The sequence below is a fragment of the Microcaecilia unicolor genome, chromosome 9 (genome assembly GCF_901765095.1).
Source record: "Microcaecilia unicolor chromosome 9, aMicUni1.1, whole genome shotgun sequence".
Lineage (NCBI taxonomy): Eukaryota > Metazoa > Chordata > Amphibia > Gymnophiona > Siphonopidae > Microcaecilia > Microcaecilia unicolor.
This window is the reverse complement of record NC_044039.1, coordinates 204747657-204773362: the sequence shown is the minus strand read 5'-3', so window position 1 is coordinate 204773362 and position 25706 is coordinate 204747657. Positions and strand designations below refer to the sequence as shown.

General features: G+C 45.7%; 1 protein-coding gene across 1 annotated transcript in view; it reads left to right on the top strand.

The window, feature by feature from the left end:
* Positions 1-25706, top strand: part of CCDC197 (coiled-coil domain containing 197) — a 110140-nt gene that overhangs the window by 35584 nt on the left and 48850 nt on the right. Inside the window, exon 5 of the mRNA XM_030215008.1 lies at positions 16554-16636. Within this exon, the coding sequence (XP_030070868.1) occupies positions 16554-16636 (83 nt within the window). The remainder of the gene's footprint in view (positions 1-16553; positions 16637-25706) is intronic.

Sequence of the window (25706 nt, the reverse complement as noted above, 5' to 3'; positions counted from 1 at the left end):
CCTCGGACGGCTCCTCAAGCCAGAGCGGCTGCGCAGCGCTCTGGGGTGGGCGAGCGAGAGCTCCCGAGGCTGACCGGAGTTGTCTGGCTGCCGGACTGTCTACCTGCCGCGTCCCGGACCGAAACTGGTCGAGCTGTGTCGAGATTGACCAGCCTCGCCGACCGACGGCCTTCACGAGAAGCCACCGAAGTGGTTGGTGATTCCTCGAACTGGAGCCGCTCGGACTGCTCGAGGCCTTAGGACACCGGGGAGAGTGGAGAGACACCGACAGCTGAGGCAGCGGACCGAGAAGAGAGAAACAGCCCAGGTTGCCTGGCACTCGGAACTGAGCTACAGACCCGGACGAATCGGGAGCGACGGGAGACCTACCGAGCAATCCTGAACCGTAGACCCACCAATAACAAACTGAGGCCAGGCTGGAGACGATCACGCTGCAGGGAGGCCTCACTGCTTACAAAGGACTAGATAGGCTCAATTCCACCCCTAGCCTATTAAACCTCCCCCGCAGCAGTTCAGAATTTGTAAGCTGCTTTGAGTGAACGGATGACGGCTGTGCAGAATAAGGAAATGCTACCCAATTTACAGCTGTGCAGCAGCTTTAATGATTTTCATGCATCTGTAATTTAAATACCTGCTAAATGCTAAGTATCAACTGCTTGCTTTACAATTCATAGCCTTGCAGCAAAAACCAGAATGCTTTAAAGATTATCATGCATCTGCAATTTAAATACCTGCTAAATGTTTGCTAGGTTCTACATAGAATTGTACTGTAGCAAGATCTGCAATGCTTTTAACCGCTAACTAGCCAGCGCATATACAGTAATACCACATCAAAAATTGTACTATAGCAAGATCTGTACTGTACTATACCGTAGTAGTACTACTACTACTACTTAGCATTTCTATAGCGCTGCCAGGGTTACGCAGCGCTGTACAAGTTTAACATGGGGAAGGACCGTCCCTGCTCAAAAGAGCTTACAATCTAAAGGTTACAAACTATGTAGTCAGTGTAGGTATCATGAGTGGGGAAGGTGGTTATGCACCAAAAGCAAGGGAGAAAAGATGGGCTTTGAGTAAGGACTTGAAGATGGGCAGGGAGGGCGCATGACGTATGGGCTTGGGAAGGCTGTTCCAGGCATATGGTGATGCGAGGCAGAAGGGGCGGAGTCTGGAGTTAGCGGTGGTGGAGAAGGGTACAGATAGGAGTGATTTGTCCTGAGAGCGGAGGTTACGGGTGGGAACATACGGGGAGAGGAGTGTAGAGAGGTACTGGGGGGCTGCAGATTGAGTGCATTTGAAGGTTAAAAGGAGAAGCTTGAACTGTATACGGTAGCGGATCGGGAGCCAGTGAAGTGACTTGAGGAGAGGGGTGATATGAGAGTATCGGTTCACGCGATAGATAAGATGTGCGGCAGAATTTTGGACACCGTAGCAAGATCTGTAATGCTTTTAACCGCTAACTAGCCAGCGCACATAATACCACATCAAAAATTGTAATTCAAATGCCCTTTAATTGTCTGCTAGAGTGCCCATAGCATTTTCCTGTCACTGAAGCAAGATCTGTAATGCATCTTACTGGTCTTTCTTAATCGTCTCCTAATTGTCTGCTAGGTCGCCACAGCATATTTTCCTTGAAGCAAGATCTGTCATGCAATTTAACTGCTCACTAGGCACCTCATAACATAACACTACATCTGAAACTGTAATCTAAATATCGACTCACTGAATTCTGAACTGTAACCCACTAACACTCCCTAAACAACGAACACTGATATGAGCCCCAGCAAATTACTATTCCTAATCACCTACTATCTCCCCCTAATCCACCACGCACCCACAAATCCTATCATAGATAACACCACCCACACAATTCACAAATCACCCATACAACCCATATACAACATGCCTATCATCCACGACACCATCAACAGGAAAGAATGAAAGGACTTAACAAACGTATACATCCGGAAAACAGACAACTGATAAAAATTAGCACTACCTCAAATCCAACCGATCACTACCAGCAAATACAAATAGGATACATCAACGCCAGATCGGCAGTCAATAAAACCACAACACTAACCAACTGGATCACAGATGACCATCTTGACCTCTTCCTTATCAGCGAAACCTGGATCCATGGCCCCAAAGACCCAATAATCTTAGCGCTCTGTCCTCCAGGATACAAAATTACCCACTGGACAAGAGAAGGAAAAAGAGGAGGAGGTATAGCAATAATCTATAAATCTCAATTCACAGTCACAACAACAGCAGAATCTATTCGCCCCCAACTCGAAATAGCCTCAGTCAGAATTAACCACCCCAACCTACACGAACACCTAAACCTAATCCTATTCTACAGACCCCCAGGCAATTGGCAAGACTCACAAATGCACTTCCAAGATTTCATATCGAATACTTGCTTGTCCACCCAGAACCTTATCATAGCAGGTGACATCAACCTTCACCTTGAAGATACTAACTCATGCAATGTACGCGAATGCAAAGACTTTCTCCAATTATGGGAGATACACTGGCCAAACACACAACCCACCCATAAAAAAAGGCATACACTAGTCATCATCACCCACAAATTCTCATCGGATCCAAATCTCACAATAACAGACACAAAATGGACAGCCAGACCATGGTCTGACCACTACAGTGTTAACCTCTCCCTCCACTGGAGAACAAAAAAGACACAACAAAAACAAAAACAACAAACCTACACTAATATTCTGGTAACAACTTTACACCGAGGAATGGACAACACCTACAGACTCACCCCAATTTCTTCAAGAATGGGATAACAGATGCAGAACAATACTAGACAATATAGCACCACTTCAAACCAGAACCTCACACAGAAAAAACTCAATACCATGGTTTAACGAAGAATTGAAAGAACTAAAAACTCAGGTCAGAAGACTAGAAAGAGCATGGAATAAGAAAAAAGACGAAAACACACTCAAAGACTGGAAACAACTACAAAGAAAATACAAATACGCTATCAGACAAACTAAAAGAACATATTACAAAACCAAAATAGGACCAAACTACAAAGACACACACAAACTCTTCTCACTCGTTAACAATCTCCTAAATACCACTACAGCCACCTCCAACAACACAAATCCCATCAGCAATCCATCTCACAAACTACTTCAAGGAAAAAATCATAAAGCTCAGACTTATGATACCTACAAATACAATGGACTACACATACTTGAATGTCTAGACCCGAAACCTGGGGAATGCCCAGCAGACCGATCATGGACCAACTTTGACAAGCTCTCATCAAAGGAAATCTCACATTGGCTCGGAAAATACGCCAAATCACAATGCAAACTAGACATTTGCCCTAACAGCCTAATAAGATCCGCACCCAAACAATTCAAAACTGACATCACAAACCAGGTAAATCACAGGCTTCAAAACGGGCTCTTTCCCACGGATAAAGGAAACATCCTACTAACCCTGCTACCGAAAGATGCTAAGAAGAACACAATGGACTTAACCAACTACCGCCCAGTAGCATCTATCCCACTCATAACCAAACTCATGGAAGGCATAGTGACGAAACAACTCACTGAATACCTAAATAAACACTCAATCCTGCACGAATCTCAATCAGGATTTCGGACAAGCCACAGCACAGAAACTGTTCTAGTAGCCACAATGAACTCATTCAAACAAGCAATCGCAACTGGTAACAACATACTCGTCCTACAATTCGACATGTCCAGTTCCTTTGACATGGTTAATTATGAAATACTACTACATATACTAGAATACTTCGGAGTAGGAGGCACAGTAATCAAGTGGTTTAAAGGATTCCTAACCACAAGATCATACCAAGTAACAACGAACGTGGACAGATCACCCCCATGGACACCCGAATGTGGAGTACCCCAAGGATCCCCCCATCACCAACCTTATTCAACCTAATGATGATACCGTTAGCCAAACTGCTAGCCAATCAAAACCTCAATCCTTACTTATATGCAGACGTTGTCACAATCTACATCCCGTTCAAACATGATCTAAATGAAATCACCAACGAGATCAACCAAAGCCTCCAAATCATGTACACCTGGGCAGATGCATTCCAACTAAAACTTAACGCAGAAAAAACACAATGTCTTGTACTCACCTCCCAACATAACACAAAAAACTTCTCTACCATAATCACACCATTCTGCTCTCTTCCAGTCTCACAAAACCTGAAAATTCTTGGAGTTACTATTGATCGAAACCTCACTCTCGATACCCACGTGAAGAACATGACGAAAAAGATGTTCCACACCATGTGGAAACTCAAAAGAGTAAAACCATTCTTCCCGAGATACGTCTTCCGCACCCTAGTACAGTCAATGGTAATAAGCCACCTGGATTACTGCAATGCACTAAATGCGGGCTGCAAAGAACAGACTATCAAAAAACTCCAAACGGGAGGAAGTGACGTCACCAGATAGAATGGACGTCTGAGAGCGGAGCTCCCGCTACCCCGCAAGAAATCTGCTAATAAACTCGAGCGAACAGCGGCAAACGAAGCCCAGCGGGTCTGAATACCCCCTCCTTCAGTCAGCAATCGAGTTAAGATGACTCAGAAAGCGGCGGGGTTGGACCTAGCGCGATTTGCCTACCTGAACGGAGACGGTGCGCCAAGCTCCAAGATGGCGGCGGCCCGCGAAGAGCAAGAAAAACAAGAGGAGAGGAGTCAACGCCGAGGCGAAGGATCGCCTGAGCGCCCCGCTCTGGAAGCGGCAGATGGAGAGATCGCTCCAGCGCTGAAAAACTGGCTACAGGAAATCAGCTCAAACCTGAAAGCGCTACGTACAGAAGTAGCCACGCTTGGAGCTGACCTTAGAGGTGAAATTCGGGAGCTTGGGACGCGCTTGGAGGAAACAGAAAACCAGGTGGAAGGCCACAGTGAAGCTCTGGGGCAGATGGAACAACATATGACAGGATTGCATAAAGAGCAACAGCAACTATGGGCCAAGGTTGAAGACCTAGAAAATAGAGGCCGACGGAACAACCTGCGCTTTCGTGGGCTACCGGAGACGCCCACATATCAAGATAGCACAACGGTGGTTCAAAAAATGGTGGTCGAATTGATGGCAGCAAACAATACGGCTATTGAGGCAGAAGCAGTTCAGATTGAAAGGGCCCATAGAGTGCTGGGCCCGAGCCGCAACAACATATCAAAGGATATAATAGCCTGCTTTACGAGTTTTAAGCTCAAAGAACAAATCTTAACAGCAGCACGCCAAGCCTCAGAATTTAAATGGGACTCATATAGAATTGAAATCTACCAAGATGTGGCAGCAGCGACGTTGAAAAGAAGAAGTGAATTGAAGCCTTTTACAAAAAGACTGCGTGACCTCAACATACAGTACAGATGGCGATATCCCTTTGCCTTGGCATTTTATAAAGACGGCAAGTTGCACCAAATAAGATCACTTGAAGAGGCCAGAACAATTTGCCCAGAACTAGAAGTGGAAACGGACTTGGTTGCTCTTAACGGGGATAAGAGAAGTACCACGCAGTCTGCACCAACAAAATGGAAAAGAGCGGGAAAAGGTCCACGGAGACTTCAGCGACAACAATCTGCTGCTAAAGTTACATGAAGCCACGGGACGAGAAGATCCAGAATTAATAGAAGGTGAAAAGCTGCTAGACACCAAAGTAGCGATTCGGGACCAAGACGAAGGACATGTTTAAGTAATGTTAGTTTGCTTATGTTACGTTAACTGATATTCAAGGGGTATGCGGTAAATGTTTGGTGAGTCACTTTCTCTTTGCTTGGGTGCCTGTCAATATTGAGAGACACCCAAATTACAAAGATGGGGGGAAGGGTGGGAATTGGGAGGGGGAGGGGAGTAGGGAGGGGAACAAAGATGACACAGTACATGAGGCATATCAGGCTTATCAGGGTAGAGATACACTGCAGAGGCGAAGAATGACATCTCGAGATAATTATGGCTGATATAATAGGGCTATCATTAAACGTAAAGGGGCTAAACATACCCAGAAAGCGACAATTATTATTTAGGGAACTTTGCCGCCTACAAGTGGATGTGGCTTTGATCCAGGAAACCCACCTTAAACCCAGATACGAGAGACTCTGTTCGCATAGACAATACCCTCATATATATTTCGCCTCTTCCCATGCAAACACAAAAAGTAAGGGAGTTCTGATAGCACTAAGCAATTCCAAGCCCTGGGTGGTACGGAAGGTAATACGGGACAAAGATGGGCGATATTTGATTGTGAATCTGCAACTAGCGGGAAAAGCTTACACGATATTAAACATTTATGGTCCCAATGCCAATCAGGAGCAATTTTTCCTAGAACTAGACCGACAAATCACACAACACATTGAGGGATCCCTATTAGTAGGAGGAGACTTTAACATTACTCTACATCCACATTTAGACAACTCCGCAGTAGGAGTCACTTATGGCCAACAGGGTAGACGCCAGCTTAAAGAACTACTCACAAGGTGGCAATTAATAGACTTGTGGCGCAGGGATAACCCCTCCACACGTAGCTATACATTTTACTCTTCAGTGCATCATAGCTTTTCCCGGATAGACATGTGGCTGGGAGACGTAATGATATCGAGTATGGGGGCCACATCCCAAATACTACCACGTACATGGTCAGATCACTCCCCAGTGCTGCTACGACTCGCAAACATGGGGATGCCAAGAAAAGAGCGCATATGGAATTTAGATGACACACTATTAGTGAGCCCAGATAACCTAATCTCCATTGAACAATATATTAAAGAATATCTCACTTATAATGACAATGGGGAGGTATCCCCGGCCACACTCTGGGAGGGACTTAAGGCAGTGCTGCGGGGCCAATTGATTGCGCTGCGCTCACACTGTTGGAAAAAGAGAATTGCAGAGGAACAGAAATTGCGGGAGGAGTTGTTGCGAGTGGAGGGGGAGTTGCAACAAGGGGATGCGCAGCCCAGTCCAACATTGCTGAGACGGGCACAGGAGATAAGACACCAGATTCTGGACTTGGAATTGGCAGACTTGACTGTACAATTGCAAAGAGTAGGTCAAACACATTTTGAATTTGGCAATAAGCCCAGTCGGTTATTAGCGTATAAATTAAAACAAAGAGCTGCTAGGAATGGAGTAGGAAGCTTAAAAGATGAACAAGGTGAGCTCCATACAGATCAGGAGTCAATAAAGTCCATATTTAGATCCTTTTATCAACAACTATATACTCCAGAAACGGCCCCAAATCTAGAAAATATAGAGGAGTTTCTGGCGGGAATTGAGCTCCCTCAATTATCTGAGGAGGCCCAGCAAATATTATCGAAGCCCATCACGTTAGAGGAGGTCAAGTCCACCATTAAAAATCTGGCTCCCCACAAGGCGCCGGGCCCCGATGGATATACAAACCGATTTTACAAAATCTTTGGAGAGTTGCTGGCCCCCATTTTGGTGAGAGTCTTCAACTCCATAGATATGGCCACGGGGTTGCCGCCAACTTGGGATCTTGCTACTATAACTGTGATCCCCAAAGCAGGCAAGGACCCGCAGAAATGTGGGTCATACAGGCCCATCTCCCTACTGGGGGTGGACTACAAAATATTTACTAAAATTCTGGCAACTAGATTACAAAGATATCTCCCGAATTTAGTCCATGAAGATCAGGCAGGGTTTGTGGAAGGTCGGCAAACTTTTGACAATGTCAGGAGAGCCATTTTTATGGTCCAGAATGCACAAATTCATAATACCACCTTGTGCATCTTATCTCTGGATGCCGAAAAAGCGTTTGACAGGGTGAGCTGGGCTTTTTTATTTGAGGTGTTAAGACAAATAGGCATTGGAGGGCGATTTGGGTCCTGGTTACACACAATATACAAATCCCCAAAAGCGGCTGTGCGGGTTAATGGCCATCTCTCTCAAGCATTCCAGCTGAACAGGGGCACCAGACAGGGCTGTGCGCTATCCCCGCTTTTATTTGCCCTAGTAATGGAACCGCTGGCTATTCAAATTAGAACCCAGAGAGAGATCAGGGGCCCAAGATGGGGAGGAATAGAGACTAAAGTTCTTATGTTCGCGGACGATATATTGCTCACGTTGGTGGAGCCCCTGGTCTCCTTCCCAAAAATAAATGAAGTTATACAAAAATATGGGGAAGTGTCAGGGTTTAAAATTAACTTTGACAAGTCTGAAGCATTAGACGTGGGGATACCTGATATACAGATGACACAGCTCCAACAGCAATTTCAATACAGGTGGGCGACCAAATACATTCGATACTTAGGGGTCAATATTCCACGTAAAATAGAAGACATTTTCAAATACAACTTCCCAGACAAAGTGCGAGAACTCTTTTTGGAAATGGAGCGATGGGAGGGCTTGACTTTGTCATGGATGGGAAGAATCAGTGCATTAAAAATGATAGTTCTCCCCAAACTTTTATATCTTTTTATGGCATTACCAATCAATCTCCCAAAGGGCTTTCTGAGGAATTTGCAGAGAAAGGCATTTGCGTTCATTTGGAAGAAAAAACCCCCGAGAGTGCGGAGAGAGGTGCTATATCAATCGCGTAAGCGGGGCGGGATGGGGGTCCCATCTTTTAAGACCTATTATCAGGCGGCGCATTTAAAAATAATAGCTGCGTGGCAGCAGAACCCGGTAAAGATAGGCATTAAAATGGAGCAAAGATGGGTAGATCCCATTCCCTTGAGAGCGGTGCCATGGCTACCGACACAACAATTAGATGAAGTAATTAAGAGAAGCCCTCCCGTGCTGCGGTGGCCTCTTATGACCTGGAGACAAATAAGGAAGCAGCATTTCCCAGAAAGGACATACTTTACGCACATGTTTCTCAGATTTGCTCCGCAGTTTGGGCCGGGTCAATTAGACGGGGCGTACCTAGAATGGGAAGAGCGAGGCTTGTGTGAACTGGGACAAATGTGGGAACAAGGGGTAAGGACCTCATACACAGAATTATGCCGAGAACATGGACTTTCCCCCCTGCAAGCTTTTCAATTTTACCAGGTTCGTGACTTTATAAAGAGGAGAGTGGTAGAAGAGCTTAGTCTGACAGAGACAATACTGGAGAAAAGTCTGACGAAAGGGGGTAGTAAAGGGGGGATAACTAAACTTTATGGGGCCCTCTTATCTAGGGAGAACCCAATAGAACACTACACTACAAAATGGGAGACAGTAATGGGTTCCACCTATGACCCCTCTCAATGGGCACAAGCCTTTCGGTCACTACTAAGGGTATCAGTCTCTAGTACCCTGATAGAAAACGGGCACAAGATGCTGTATTGGTGGTACTACACTCCCCACCGATTAGCCACAATGTATAAAAAGGGCATGGGCAACTGTTGGAGGCAATGTGAGATAAAAGGGGATATGTTTCACATGTGGTGGGCCTGTAGCCATGCCCAGAAGTTTTGGATGGAGGTGATAGGCTTCCTATGTAAAGTGACGAGCCAGACGTATCCCATGAAGGCAGAGAGCTGTCTGCTTCACTTTAAACCCACAGGGATTAAAAAAATCACACACAGCTTTGCCACCCAGTTATTTGTGGCAGGCAGACTCATCATTGCTTCAGCCTGGAAGAAGCCTATGATTCCGGGAATACACGTAGTCCGGGAAAAATTGGATAGAATACAATTGATGTCAAAACTTACAGCTATGAGAAATGGTCGGATTATACATTACCATAAAATCTGGGACCCGTATATTAAATGGAAAGCAACCTCTGCACCATAAAACTTGGGGCGCACATACTTATATAGGAGGTGGGAAGGCTTAAGAGGAGGGGAATATAGGTAACCTACATAGAGGTGTATAACTGTTTAGCTGAAATTATTAGATAATGTTTGAAACTCTTATGCTACTATGTGAAGACATGTATCTACAGAATCAATATATGGATATGTACTGTGTTTTAAAATGTTAAAATTATAAATAAATGCTTAAAAAAAAAAAAAACTCCAAACAGCCCAGAATACAGCCGCCAGACTCATATTTGGAAAAACTAAATATGAAAGTGCAAAACCCCTAAGAGAGAAACTGCACTGGCTCCCACTTAAAGAACGCATTGCGTTCAAGATATGTACGATTGTACACAAAATTATCCACGCAGACACCCGATCTACATGCTGAACCTAGTGGACCTGCCTCCCAGAAACGCCACAAGAACATCCCGCAAATTTCTCAATTTGAATTTTCCCAGCTGTAAAGGACTAAAATACAAACTGATGCATGCCACCACCTTTCTCCTACACGAGCACGCAAATATGGAATGCTCTACCCACAGACCTGAAATCAATTGTCGAAATAAATAGCTTTCGCAAATTTCTGAAGACACACTTCTTCAACAAGGCCTACAACGAGAACCAACAGCTTCACTAATTCACTCTCCCAACCCAACCAGTTATGAAAATCCACTTCTACTATCACCCGCCCAATCACTTCATCTTTCTTCCCTACTTAATCTCTTCACACTACTAACTGTATCTGATATTCTGGAATGACAATGTCATTACAAAACTATGTAAGCCACATTGAGCCTGCAAATGGGTGGGATAATGTGGGATACAAATACAATAAATAAAATGATGAAGAAAAAGCAAATTTGCTAAATAGATACTTTTGTTCTGTTTTCACAGAAGAAAATCCTGGTGAAGGACCACGATTGACTGGAAAAAGTACATATGAGAATGTAGTGGATATAGCACCATTCACGGAAGAGAGTGTGTATGAACAACTTGAAAATCTAAAGGTGGAAAAAGCCGTGGGACCGGACGGGATCCACCCCAGGATATTGAGGGAGCTCAGAGAGGTTCTGGCAGGTCCTCAAGATTTGTTTAATAAATCCTTGGAGATGGGAGAGGTTCCGTGGGATTGGAGAACAGGGGATGTGGTCCTTCTTCACAAAAATGGTGATACAGAAGAAGCTAGAAACTACAGGCCGGTAAGCCTCACTTCGGTTATTGGAAAAGTAATGGAAGCGATGCTGAAGGAAAGGATAGTAAATTTCCTGAAAGCCAATAAGTTGCAAGATCCAAGACAACATGGTTTTACCAAAGGTAAATCATGCCAAATGAATCTCATTGAATTCTTTGACTGGGTGACCGGAGAATTGAATCATAGACGTGCTATAGACGTAATCTACTTAGATTTCAGCAAAGCTTTTGACACGGTTCGCCACAGGAGGCTCTTGAATAAACTTGACAGGCTGAAGATAGGACCCGACGTGGTGAACTGGATTAGGAACTGGTTGATGGACAGGCGCCAGAGGATGGTGGTTAATGGAATTCACTTCAATGAGGGAAAGGTGAGTAGTGGAGTGCCTCAGGGATTGGTGCTGGGGCTGATTCTGTTCAATATATTTGTGAGTGACATTGCCGAAGGGTTAGAAGGTAAAGTTTGCCTTTTTGCGGATGATACTAAGATTTGTAACAGAGTGGACACCCAAGAGGAAGTGGAAAACATGAAAAAGGATCTGCAGAAGCTAGAAGAATGGTCTAAGGTTTGGCAATTAAAATTCAATGCGAAGAAATACAAAGTGATGTACTTAAGGAGTAGAAATCTACGGGAGACGTATGTGTTAGGTGGTGAGAGTCTGATATGTACGGATGGGGAGAGGGATCTTGGGGTGATAGTATCTGAGGAACTGAAGGTGACGAAATAGTGTGACAAGGCGGTGGCCGTAGCTAGAAAGTTGCTAGGCTGTATAGAGAGAGGTGTGACCAGCAGAAGAAAAGAGGTTTTAATGCCCCTGTATAAGTCGTTGGTGAGGCCCCACCTGGAGTATTGTGTTCAGTTTTGGAGGCCGTATCTTGCTAAGGATGTAAAAAGAATTGAAGCAGTGCAAAGAAAAGCTACAAGAATGGTATGGGATTTGCGTTACAAGACGTATGAGGAGAGACTTGCTGACCTGAACATGTATATCCTGGAGGAAAGGAAAAACAGGGGTGATATGATACAGAAGTTCAAATATTTGAAAGGTATTAATCTGCAAACAAACCTTTCCGGAGATGGGAAGGCGGTAGAACTAGAAGACATGAAATGAGATTGAAGGGGGGCAGACTCAAGAAAAATGTCAGGAAGTATGTTTTCACGGAGAGAGTGGTGGATACTTGGAATGCCCTCCCGCGGGAGGTGGTGGAGATGAAAACGGTAATGGAATTCAAAAATGCGTGGGATAAACATAAAGGAATCCTGTTCAGAAGGAATGGATCCTCAGAAGCTTAGTTACTCAAGGAACGCGTTACTTTTAAAGTTTGTACACTAGTCCATAAGATCATCTACGGCGAAGCCCCAGCGTACATGTCTGATCTAATAGACCTACCACCCAGAAACGCTAAAAGATCATCCCGAACACACCTAAACCTCCACTTCCCCACTTGCAAAGGCATGAAATACAAGACGTTGCACGCGTCAACCTTTTCCCACAAGAGCACGCAGGCATGGAATACACTACCGCGTAACCTGAGAAGGATTGACGATCAAGCTTCCTTCCGTAAACTACTAAAGACTCACCTGTTTGAACAAACTTACGGAAAGAGCCAACTCACATAGAGTCCACACTCACTATTCATCAATGCATTTTACATCCACTTTGATCCCTCATCCCGCACCCCAATCTATCACGCACCTATCCACGGAACTATGGACACCATATGTCTTTGTCTAACACTACCCTTTAGCTTCCCATTGCCCCCTTCCAATTACTTCTATGTTGATATCCCATTGTCATATTCCAAATCTGATATTTGAATGTCTCTTATACCTTTGCACAATGTAATCCATAACCAAATTGTAACAAATGTATTTCTATTATTCATATCCTATTGTAAGCCACACTGAGCCCGCAAAAAGGTGGGAAAATGTGGGATACAAATGCAATAAATAAATAAATAAATAAATAAATAAATAGTGGAGATTGGGTGGCAGAGCCGGTGGTGGGAGGCGGGGCTAGTGCTGGGCAGACTTCTATGGTGTGAGCCCTGAAAATGGCAGATACAAATCAAGGTCAGGTATACACATAAAGTAGCAAATATGAGTTTATCTTGTTGGGCAGACTGGATGGACCGTGCAGGTCTTTTTCTGCCGTCATCTACTATGTTACTATGTAATTAGCGCTTTTTAAACAAGCAGTTATTGGCACTCGTTAGATTTAATTGGCATTTGTGCCGGTAAATTTAGGCTGTTGATCCCCGCCTAAAATTTAGATATGATCTGAATGAAGGGGAAGCAGAAATAGGAGGGTCATGGGTGTAATGGAGGCGTTCTGAAAATTAACGCGTGTTATACACACCTAATGTAGGCACATACACTTGCACCTTATTTCAGTTGGAGCAAATGGCCGTGCCTAAAGTTAGGTGTAATTCTCAGGAGTTTGCACTATTCTATAACCCACACCTAACTTTAAGCGTGGCTTGCAGAATAGCACTTTTTTTCGACGCCTTATATAGAATCTAGCCCTATGTGTCTCTCAATACTTTCTAAACTTCCAGGGATCCTCATAGGGTAATGGATCTTGGATATTTGAAAATCTGCGGTCTCATTCTTCTTTCCATTCTTCTCTGAGACCTCCAGGTCTTAATGGTGATTAGGAACAGCCAACTAGAAAAACGTATAGGATGAATCCAAACAGCACCACTCACAAGGACTGCTTAACTACATCCCAAAGGTTCTGAACTGGTCTGATGAAGATGCCAAGAAAGGATACATTAGATCTTACCTGCTAATTTTCTTTCCTTTTATCCCACCTGACCAGTCCAGATTTCGTTCCTGGGATGTCAGATGTAACACCATACAGATCCTGGACTAATTAACTCAGATGGGTTGATAAACCAATAGCCACTGGTTAAGAGAGAACTAACCTTCTGCATACACCAAAAAGGCTGCTTCTAAAGAGACAAACATGCTAGGGAATATGTGGAGGAGTCCAAATCACTTCCCTCTTGGCCTCCTTTTACCTGTGTGTGATTTTCCTGAGGTTAATGTTTCTACTATACTGTATTGATTTATCTACAAGGTCATCATGTGATCATAAAAACATAAGAATAGCCATACTGGGTCAGACTGATGGTCTATCTAGGCCAATTTCCTGCTCCCAACAGTGGCCAATCCATGTCACAAGTACCTGGCAGAATCTTAAATAGTGGATAGGGAAAAAGGGACCAAGGCTGACCCTAGAAGTCATGTGGGAGGATTACTTCTTTTTCCCTTGTCTTTATTTTTAGAATCCTAAATGGTAGCAAGATTACATGTTATTGATCCCAGGGACAAGCAGTGTCTTTCCCCATGTCTATCTCAATAACAGACTATGGGTGTTTCCTCCAAGAACTTGTCCAAACCTTTTTTTAAACCCAGATACACTAACCACTGTTACCACATCCTCTGGCAAAGAGTTCTAGAGCTTAACTATTCATTGCTTTGTCATTCAAAATACTGATAAGTTCATGATACATGGCGTCCTTATAGGGTGAAGTACCAGAACATTTTTCTTCTCTTTGTCCGTCCACTGGTTGACAGACACACCCCAAAGGTTCTGGACTGGGCTGGTAAAGAAAATTAGCAGGCAAGACCTAGTTTTTCCATTCTGGCTTTGTGCTATTCTGTAAAAAGTTGCCAGAATACAGTGGCACATAGTTTGAAGGTAGAGGTATACATGAGCAGAGTCTGGACACAGTGTGAGTGGATCACACAGTTATGCACATAAATTATAGACTACTATAATTTAAGCACCTGTTTTAGTAATCTAGTTGTGAACTTTTACACCCACTCCTGTAGCTGATGTAAGTGGTTACGCCTAACTTCTACACATTTATTTGCGCTGCTATGCTAGTTTTCTATAAAAGAAAGTAGGCACCTGCTTGCCTGTGTAGAATAGGTGCCTTTATAGCATTGCTTTCATGATTATACTTTATACCCATAGGCAATGATACTGGGTGTCACAAAATGCCTATCCACCCACCTGGGGTTACCCCGCAGCCACTTAGAGGGTCTAACCCCAGCACAGTTCAGGTCCGCCTGCACCTGCTGCCTGTGCTCTACACTAGCACCCTCCTCCCACTGACTGGGTCACAACCGCCTCTGGGCGAGTCTCCCGCTCTCAAATTATCCCCAGTGATTTCTAGGTTACTGGAGCCAAACTCCCAGTGGTCCCACAGTTCCCAGAAAGCACTCACAGACCCAACACACAAACTACCAGGATTCTTTATCAGTCCAGACAAAGAGGCAATAAACTGAAGATTGTTTATTGTCTTGAAAATTGAACAAAGAACAAAAAATGTGCAATCAGCAAACAATAACAGGTAACTGAAATATGGATCAATTATAACACTAGCTAAACATTTGTTTACTTTCTAGAAAGTACCTGGAAAGGTCAGGAAATATGCTGTTCACAGATTATCAAATATAACTGATCACCGGGCCTTAGCAAAGAGATCCTGCTCTCTTTTCTTACTGGCTAAGACTGGAGCAAAAGCCAGTACAATCCAAATGAAAACGAGCTCCAGGACCATTCAGAGCCCAGACAACAAGTTTTAAAAGCATACTGCAGACTGCCTTTCCAAAAAGTTTAAACAACGAAAAACTGCCTTCTTTCTACATCAGCTTTGAAATATAAACATGCACCACCTGCTGGCCAAATAGGAGAAATACACTTCAGGTTATAGTTAAGGGCTCTTTTACTAAGCCGCGTAAGTGTCTACGTGCGCCCAACACGCGCCAAAATAGAGTTACCACTCAACTACCGTGTGGCTCTTGTGGTAATTTCATTTTTGGCGCGTCAAGTGGCATTTGACACGCATAGGTCATTACCACCCGGATTCTGGCGGTAAGGTCTCAGACCCAAAATGGATGCATGGCAATTTTGATTTTGCTGCACGTCCATTTTCGGTTAAAAAAAAAAGGCCTTTTTTTTTTACAGGTGCACTAAAAAATGGATCGGCACGCACCCAAAACCCACGCCTACACTACCATAAGTCATTTTTCAGTGCGCCTTTGTAAAAGGACCCCTAAGGCAGGAAAATATCCAGTACATTTTACAGGCTTAAAACACACTGTTCTGGCACACTGGGTGCCTATACATCTGGCCTTATGCGTATTTGGCCTGGACATGGCAAAACTAGGCTAGGGCTACTGTTAAACATTTAGGGGCCAGTTGAGGCAGTGCATGCATATTTTTCTTATGAATATTCATTGTGGATATCCTGAAAATCTGACTGGCAGGGGTGTCTCCAGGACCAGGTTTGGGAACCACCGTTCTCACTGTACAAGCCTTTGTATGTTAGTTTCTGAAGCATAGGCATGCATGCTTTTCAAAAAACCTTTTTCCACATTTCAGATTATTAAAACTGAAGAGTATTGGCATTATTTGTAATACTGTTTCTCTTCTTATCCTTTTTTGTTTGTGCATGTAGTCTGAGTCTCCCAGAGATTAAAATATGCAGTCCTTTCAAACTGTTGATGATGCTTAGAAATAAAATCAAGTAAGCATGAACTGACCTTCATACAGCTTTTTATTGCGTCTATCTACAGACAACAGAAGCTGCGAAAAATGACTGCAAATTACAAAATCTATGAAGACTACTTATCGAAAGTTGTTGCTCAGTGTCCTAAAAGTACGTATCTTGATAGATTTTCAGCTGAGTTCTAATGCTGTACCATCTCTGCTGACAGATTCCTTTTGGACATAAGGTTATGTATATGTAATGCATCGTGGTTCTGGATCCTCGATTATCAAGGAGCTGAGTGTCTTTTGGGTCTCTGATGGTGGAAATTATCAAGGAGCACAGGGCAGGGAGGGGGTTCAGATAGGATTGACTATCCCCCTAATTTCCAACTAGCTTGCACATTTGCACATGCAACTTACAGAATAAGGTCAGTTGCAGCATATTGTAATGATTGAATTAGCTGCTAATTAGCATTAACCAATTATTGACTATAATTGGTGTTAATTGGCATTTATTGGCAGTTACACAACTGCCCTTCATCGTTATTTTATAAGTTGCACACTCAGGTTCTAGATCATGCAGCTCCAAGGGAAGCATGGACCTGGGAGAGGGTATGGGTGGGGCAGGGGCATGTCAGGCACTTAAGGGTGTGGGTTATAGAATACTGGCATTTATGCACCCAACTGCCTGCATTTAGACGTGGGTACTGCCTTAATCCTAGCCTCTTCCTAATCTAAATCTCTACATACACATTCGCTTGGTCTCCCACGTATTGGCGGAAAAGCCTCAACAGACTCCTTAACATGTAGCTCTCTGGCTCTTAGTTATCTGGAGCTTCTTGCTGTCTTCATTGGCATAAAAACCTCCAATAAGCACAGTCTCTACTTTTAATTACTTTCCATGCGTTAAATATAATGCATAACTTATCTTGTTGTTGCTCAGTCTTTGCTTCCCACAGCCGTTACATCTATGCAGATGGGATCTAATTGATTTTGTCCCAAAACTCAGTCAGCCTTGACTTATCTTTGCTTCAACTATGCCTGAACAAGGTCAATGATTGAATTTCCACTCATCGTCTAGTTTTAAACCCTCAGAAAATGGTGGCCATCTGAGTTACTGGTCATCAGTCTTTTCCAGCTGTTGCTCCCTCCCTGCATTGGGCCCCTATCCAATTGGTTGACACCATTAAATATTTAGGGATTCACATTGATACTGCTCTCACCTTCGGCTCACAAATTTCAGCAGTTATTAAATCCAGTTTTTACTCTGTCCATTTAATGCGGTCCAGTCAGGCCTGTCTTGATGACTACAGTTGTGCGTCTCAGCTTTATGCACTAGTTGTTTCTAAATTAGATTATTGTAATATCGTGTACGCTGGCCTTCTATCTGTTGCTCTTAGGAAACTTCAAACAGTTCAGTGTACTGTGATTCGTGGTCTTACCCATGCTCATCGCTATGGTCATGTAACCCCCTTAACTCTTCTACTTGTTATTCCTTTGTACCTTCGGTAAACATAAACATATTTCATTGCTCGAGGATATGGACAGTTTTCAGCCTTGTTTTCCTTGGGATGTAAGCAGAAATTTCTGTACATGGATTCTGAGGCTTTAATCTTTGATCTACCTTTAGCTTTTGTCACTCTAACAAAGACAAATCTTGCGCTGTATAGATTCAGTGTGTATATGATATAGGTAACCTGTATTTTTTTAACAGAGCAGCACTAAACAAAATGTAAATAACATAGGTGACATTCCCAACACACAGTCATATAGTGCCTGATACCTTTTTTGATGTTTATATTTAATTCTTGAGCAAATAAATACTCGTGATTTATAGTTTTTTTCTAAAACTTTGTGCTAATTAACCACCCTCAGTTTAGAGAACTCAAGTAACTCTCCTGCAGTGTTACTGATCCACATCAGAGTCCCGTCCAGGAATATAATACAATACAATAAAGATTTACATTCCGCTACATACCATTACTGGATCCGTGTGGATTGCAATATTAAAAGAGACTAGGCACCCTAGAAAGTAACATCAAATTTAAACAAGCAGGCAAAACTACAAAATTGATACCTCATGCATATAACTATAAATATAATCCAAACAAATGGGTTTTTAATCGTTTACAGAAACGTAAATGATTACGAGTTAATCTTGACTCTAAAGGCAACAAATTCCAGTATTGTGCTTAAATATAAACAAAACCCCATAGCATGGATGGATTTATATCTAATTCTTTTGGGCATAGAAAATCACAATAAGCTTTGACCTTGCAGCCTAAGAAATCAGCCTGACTTCTCAAGCATAAGAATATCTATAAGATAATCAGGAGCAAACCCATAAAATACTTTATGTACTAAAGTGCATAGTTTGAACCTGCAACAAGTTTCCAGTGGGAGTCAATGGAGGTTTTTCAATAAAGTTAAAACATGGTCTGATTTTCATTAACTGAAAATCAGTTTTGCTGCCACGTTTTGCAAAATATGTGCAGTAGTAAAGCTGAGACAGTACCAGTTCACCAACCACGAAAGCAAGCATAGCACAAACAGCTGAACAATGGGAGAAAATATTTGTTGTCCAGTGCTTTTTATTCCAAGAAAAAGCATTAGACTGTAGCAATATATCCTGTAATGTATTAATTTATTTTTCACATTTATAATCTGCAATCTAACTTCACTGGATTTGTACTCCCCATTTTCAATCTCCTTTGTTCCCTCCTCTACTTTCTCTCTGGCCCCTTCATGTTAGTCAATAGATTGTTGCTGCCTGTATGGCCTTGAGTGTTTGATTATCTTTTCTTGTTGATTATTGTAGTTCCTTTTCTTCTTCTGAATGTTTATCATCTGAATTTTTTTTAGATTGTAAACCACCTTGATCTGCGAGTTAGCAAAGGCGGTATAGCAAATGTTAATAAACATAAACTTGAAACCAAAGCAGATTACAATAAAACATACAAATCATGATTGAACAGAACATACATAAAACAAATAAATCAGCCTGTGCATAACTTAAAATAGCATAATTGGTTATTACTCTATTTACCATTAACTTTCTCTTTGCTTCATGTTCAATTTCTCATTCATAATAGATTTTCTAAATGTTAAACATCCATAGCTATCCCAGTATGTTTATGATATTGTATTGTAAAATTGGATTCTTACAACAAATTACTTTCTTATGCATTCTTAAGCCACATTGAACTCAAACTTGTTTGGGATAATGTGGGATGTACATGTCACAAATAAAATAAATAAATGAGCCTTCAAAAGCTTCCTACACTACAGAACATTAGCACAAAGCCTCAAAGTACCAGGAAGTTTGTTTCACATTATTGACCCTGCAATAGAAAAAATGATAGTTCAGTGCTGATGACACAACTAATTGTTTCACAGCAGCAGATCCATCATATATGCTGCTGCTTCCAACAGTGGTTAATAGCTAAGAATGCTAAAGAGCAGTTCCATATCATCATGCTGATCAATCCATAGACTGGTGGGTTGTGTCCATCTACCAGCAGGTGGAGATAGAGAGCAAACTTTTGCCTCCCTATATGTGGTCATGTGCTGCCGGAAACTCCCCAGTATGTTCTCTATCTCAGCAGGTGGTGGTCACACACAGCAGCAGCTCTGGCTAGGCCTCCAAGCCTAATTTTTAGGTTTTGTTGAGTGCCTGGGGTTGAGGGCTCTTCTTGAGCAAGTGCAAACCTGGTGGCGCCAGGTCCCTCCTTTTCTCCCCCCTCCCGCTGGTTCCGTTAAAAAAAAAAAAAAAAAAAAATTTTGAACGTCCTTAAAGGCGTTTATTTTGACGTTTATTTAAACGTTTATTGCAGCTACTCACTGGGACACCAGGTCATTACAGCTCGGAGCGGAAAGCAGGTAATTTTTACCTTTTTATAGCGGGCAGGGGGTTCCCCGATTGATCTCCACGTGGCATATGGCGTCGGAGGGCGAGGGCGCAAAGAGTCGCTCCCCGGATCGCTTGGGCGCTTCTAGAGGGGATGCGGGGTCTTAAAGTCTGATTCGCCCTTGTTGGGTGACAGTTTCGTGACCGATGAGTGTCCCGGTCCTTCCTCCGGTGTGTCGGTTTTTCCCGCCATAAACGCCCATCCCCCGCTGCTCGCCTCCGCCATCTTGGCCGGCCACGCGGCTCGGACGGCTTCTTCTTGGGCCGCCCTTGAGGTAGGAGACATTAATGCTATGAACGCCCTTAATTTGGGTGACGGCACAAAAGCGGCTAAAGTTAAGCGCCGTTCTTCCCGCGCGGCTCCTTCGCGGAGTGTCGCACCGGACGCCATCTTGGATGCGCAGCATGTCTCTCCCCCGCTCTTGCGAGCGCCGGTTGAGGGTGCGTCTAGGGCTGTAGCCCAGGCTGCGGAAGTGCACAGTCTGAGGGGTTTCTCCCCCGAGTTTGTTTTGCTGCTGCATCAGGCCTTCCTTATGCAAAACGCTGCCCCTGCTCCCTCGTCTGGTAAAGAGGTTGAGGCCCCCGGAGGTAAACGCCCTTGGGTTGATTCCCAGGCCTTGGAGGACATTGAGGCTTATTTTCAAAGCACTTAGCCTCCCAAAGTTCCATAGAAACCTATGGAACTTAGCCTCCCAAAGTGCTTTGAAAATATGCCTCTTTGTCTCCTCCGATGTAGATGAGGGCAGCGTATCTGAGTTCTCCCAACGGTCCTTTGCAGATTCCTTGGAGGAGACGGATCCCCGCTCGGATGGAGCGGATGACCCCTCTGCAGCGCGGCTTTTTAGCTCAGAGGATTTGCCCAACCTGTTGGTGCAGGCCATGGGCATTTTGAAGATTTCCTCTCCGGAGGACGTCTCTCCCTCAGCCCCTGTTGGCTCTGCCATTATGCTGGGGACGAAGCGCCCGCCTAGAACCTTCCACGTGCATGATGCCATGCACACCTTAATTTAGGCTCAATGGGATGTCCCGGAAGCGAGCCTTAAAGTGGCTAGGGCTATGTCCCGCCTCTATCCTTTGCCTGAAAGTGAACGTGAGGCCTATCTGTGGCCTACCGTGGATTCTTTAATCACTGCGGTGACTAAGAAAACGGCGTTGCCGGTGGAAGGTGGCACGGCCCTAAAGGACGCCCAAGACAGAAGATTGGAGGCGGCCTTAAGGTCGTCCTTTGAGGCGGCTGCTTTAAGTTTGCAGGCCTCAGTTTGCGGCTCCTATGTGGCCAGGGCGTGCCTGACTATGGTGCAGCGGGCTTCCCCCTCGGATCCTTCCTTGAGGGCTGATTGGCCGGCCCTGGAATCGGGCTTAGCCTATTTGGCAGACTTGCTGTATGATGTCTTGAGGGCCTCAGCTAAAGGCATGGCTCAGACAATCTCTGCGCGGCGGTGGCTTTGGCTGAAGCATTGGTCTGCTGACCACGCCTCTAAATCCCGCCTGGCTAGATTGCCTTTTAAAGGCAAGCTGCTCTTTGGGGTCGAGCTGGACAAAATCGTGACCGATCTCGGCACGTCTAAGGGCAAGAAGTTACCAGAGGTCAGGGCTCGGGCTAGTACTCGCCCCGGTACCTCCAGAGGACGGTTTCAGGTAGTCCGTCGGTACCGCCCGGGCAGGTCGGGCTCCTCTGCCCCCTCTTCCTTCAAGAGGAACTTCTCCCCCAAGCAGCATTCCTTTCGCAGAGACCGCCGTCCCGGAGGTGCTCCCTCCGGTCCTCCCCCAGGGTCTTGTACCCAATGACGGGGCCTTGGTCCACGCCCCAGTGCAGATTGGAGGACGGCTGTCCTCGTTTCTGGGCGAGTGGACCACAATAACTTCAGACGCTTGGGTGCTGGAAGTCATCAGAGACGGCTACAAGCTAGAGTTCTGCCGACCCTTAAGAGACGGGTTTGTACTCTCTCCCTGCAAGTCTCCGGTCAAAGCTGTGGCAGTGCAGCAGACCTTGGACAATCTGATCCGCCTGGGTGCGGTCGTTCCGGTGCCAGAAAGTCAGCTTGGCAAGGGGCGTTACTCCATTTACTTTGTGGTACCAAAGAAAGGAGGTTCTGTCCGGCCTATCCTCGACCTCAAAGGGGTCAATCGGGCCTTGAAAGTTCGGCACTTTCGCATGGAGACTCTCCGCTCTGTTATAGCGGCAGTGAAGGCAGGGGAGTACCTGGCATCCTTGGACATCAAGGAAGCGTACTTGCATATTCCCATCTGGCCTCCTCATCAACGCTTTCTGCGTTTTGCAGTCCTGGGCCGACACTTCCAGTTCAGAGCCCTCCTGTTCGGGTTGGCTACTGCTCCGCAGACCTTCTCCAAAGTAATGGTGGTCATCGCGGCCTTCCTGAGGAAGGAAGGAGTACAAGTCCATCCTTATCTGGACGACTGGTTGATCCGAGCCCCCTCTTATGCAGAGTGCGGCAAAGCTGTGAACCGGGTGGTTGCTCTTTTGAGCTCCCTGGGGTGGATCATCAACTGGGAGAAAAGCCAGCTGCGCCCAACTCAGTCCCTGGAGTATCTGGGAGTTCGATTCGACACCCAAGTGGGCAGAGTGTTCCTGCCAGACAATCGGATTGTCAAGCTTCAGGCTCAGGTGGACCAGTTCCTAGTAGCCTCTCCTCTTCGGGCTTGGGACTATGTGCAGCTGTTGGGCTCTATGACGGCCACGATGGAAGTAGTGCCCTGGGCCAGGGCTCATATGAGACCACTACAACACTCTCTGCTGCAGCGCTGGACTCCGATGTCGGAGGATTATTGTGTGCGCCTTCCCTTGGACCCAGCAGCGCGCAAGGCGCTGAGCTGGTGGACGCAGACAGACAAGTTGTCTGCAGGTATGCCTCTGGTGACCCCGGAGTGGATTGTTGTCACGACGGACGCCTCTTTGTCGGGCTGGGGAGCCCACTGCTTGGGAAGGACAGCGCAGGGGCTCTGGTCTCCTGCAGAGGCAAAGTGGTCTATCAACCTCCTGGAACTCAGAGCCATTCGGTTGGCGCTTTTGGAGTTCATCCCGGTACTGGCGTTGAAGCCAGTACGGGTCCTGTCGGACAATGCCACGGCTGTGGCCTATGTCAACCGCCAGGGAGGTACCAAGAGCGCCCCTCTAGCCAAGGAGGCTATGAATCTATGCCAGTGGGCGGAAGCGAACCTGGAACAGCTGTCAGCGGCCCACATTGCCGGAGTCATGAATGTCAAGGCGGACTTTCTCAGTCGCCATACCTTGGAGCCCGGAGAGTGGCAGCTATCTGCTCAGGCGTTCTTGGACATCACGAAGCGCTGGGGCCAGCCGAGCCTAGATCTGATGGCGTCATCGGCCAATTGCCAAGTGCCGCGCTTTTTCAGCAGAGGACGGGACCCTCGATCCCTGGGAGTAGATGCTCTTCTCCAACAGTGGCCGACACAAGAGCTTCTCTATGTGTTCCCGCCCTGGCCCATGTTGGGCAGGGTGCTAGACCGGGTGGCAAAGCATCCAGGCCGGATAATCCTGGTGGGTCCGGATTGGCCCAGACGTCCCTGGTATGCGGACTTGATCAGGCTCTCAGTCGACGATCCTCTGCGGCTGCCAGTGGAGCAGGGCCTGTTACATCAGGGTCCCGTGGTGATGGAGGATCCCTCCCCCTTTGGTCTTACGGCCTGGCTATTGAGCGGCAGCGTCTGAGAAAGAAGGGCTTCTCAGACAAGGTCATCGCCACTATGCTGAGAGCGAGGAAGCGCTCTACTTCTACTGCTTACGCCAGGGTTTGGCGTATCTTTGCAGCGTGGTGTGAAGCAGGCTCACTTTCTCCCTTCACTGCTCCAATTTCTTCAGTGTTGGCGTTCCTGCAAGAAGGTCTGGAGAAAGGCCTGTCGCTCAGTTCCCTTAAAGTCCAGGTAGCGGCTCTGGATTGCTTCAGGGGCCGCCTGAAGGGTGCTTCCCTGGCTTCGCAGCCAGATGTGGTGCGCTTTCTCAAGGGAGTTAATCACCTGCGCCCTCCTCTGCACTCAGTGGTGCCTGCGTGGAATCTCAACCTGGTGCTAAGAGCATTGCAGAAGCCGCCTTTTGAACCCTTGTCGAGGGCATCTCTGAAAGACCTGATGTTGAAAGCAGTCTTTTTGGTGGCTATCACTTCAGCCAGAAGAGTTTCCGAGCTCCAGGCACTCTCATGTCGAGAGCCTTTTCTGCAGTTCACTGAGGCAGGAGTGACTATTCGCACAGTGCCTTCCTTCCTGCCCAAGATTGTTTCTCGCTTCCATGTGAATCAGCAGCTCTGTCTCCCTTCCTTTTGGAGGGAGGACTACCCGGAGGAATACTCTGCTCTCAAATGTCTGGAAGTGAGACGTGTCATCATCAGATACTTGGAAGTGACCAATGATTTCCGGAAATCGGATCATCTGTTTGTCCTGTTTGCAGGTCCTCGTAAGGGTCTGCAGGCTGCTAAGCCTACAGTGGCAAGATGGGTCAAGGAAGCCATTGCAGCGGCTTATGTGGCCGCGGGGAAGGTGCCGCCTATCCAGCTGAAGGCTCACTCCACTAGAGCTCAGGCGGCCTCGATGGCAGAGGCCGGGTCCGTCTCCTTGGAAGAGATTTGCAAGGCGGCAACTTGGGCTTCGGCCCATACCTTTTCCAGGCATTACCGCTTGGCTGTGGCTGCTCGGGCGGAGGCCCGGTTTGGAGCTTCAGTGTTGCGGTCAGGGATTTCTATGTCCCGCCCTGGGTGAGTACTGCTTCGGTACATCCCACCAGTCTATGGATTGATCAGCATGATGATATGGAAGGTAAAATTATGTATCATACCTGATAATTTTCTTTCCATTAATCATAGCTGATCAATCCATAGCCCCTCCCAGATATCTGTACTGTTTATATTCTGGTTGAATTTTAGGTTCAAGTTTAGTCTTCAGTTACTTCAGGAGGACTTCGTGTTCAAGTTTTTTCACTTGGATTCTTCAAGAGTTGAGACGAGTTTGTGTTACAGTGAGCTGCTGCATTCCTCTCCCCTCCGTTTTACGGGGCTGGATTGAGACATAAATTCTGCCGGCACTCCCTCCCGCTTCGTGCGGCTGTAGGGCAGCTTTGTACCCCTCCCGCTTCGGCGGTGTTAGGGTCAGTCAGCTCCTCCCGCGGTTGCGGTTGCAGGATAAGCCAGATCCCCCCGCATCGGCGGGGTGGTGTCCCTCCCCCGCTCCGCGGGGATGAGCTGGACGGATTCCCCTCCCCCACTTGTGTGGGGATGAGCTGGGTTAATTCCCCTCCCCCGTTTCGGCGGTGGTGAGCTGGGCAGAGTGTCCCTTTGTGGGTGTAATTCTCTAAGTGCTGAGTCCT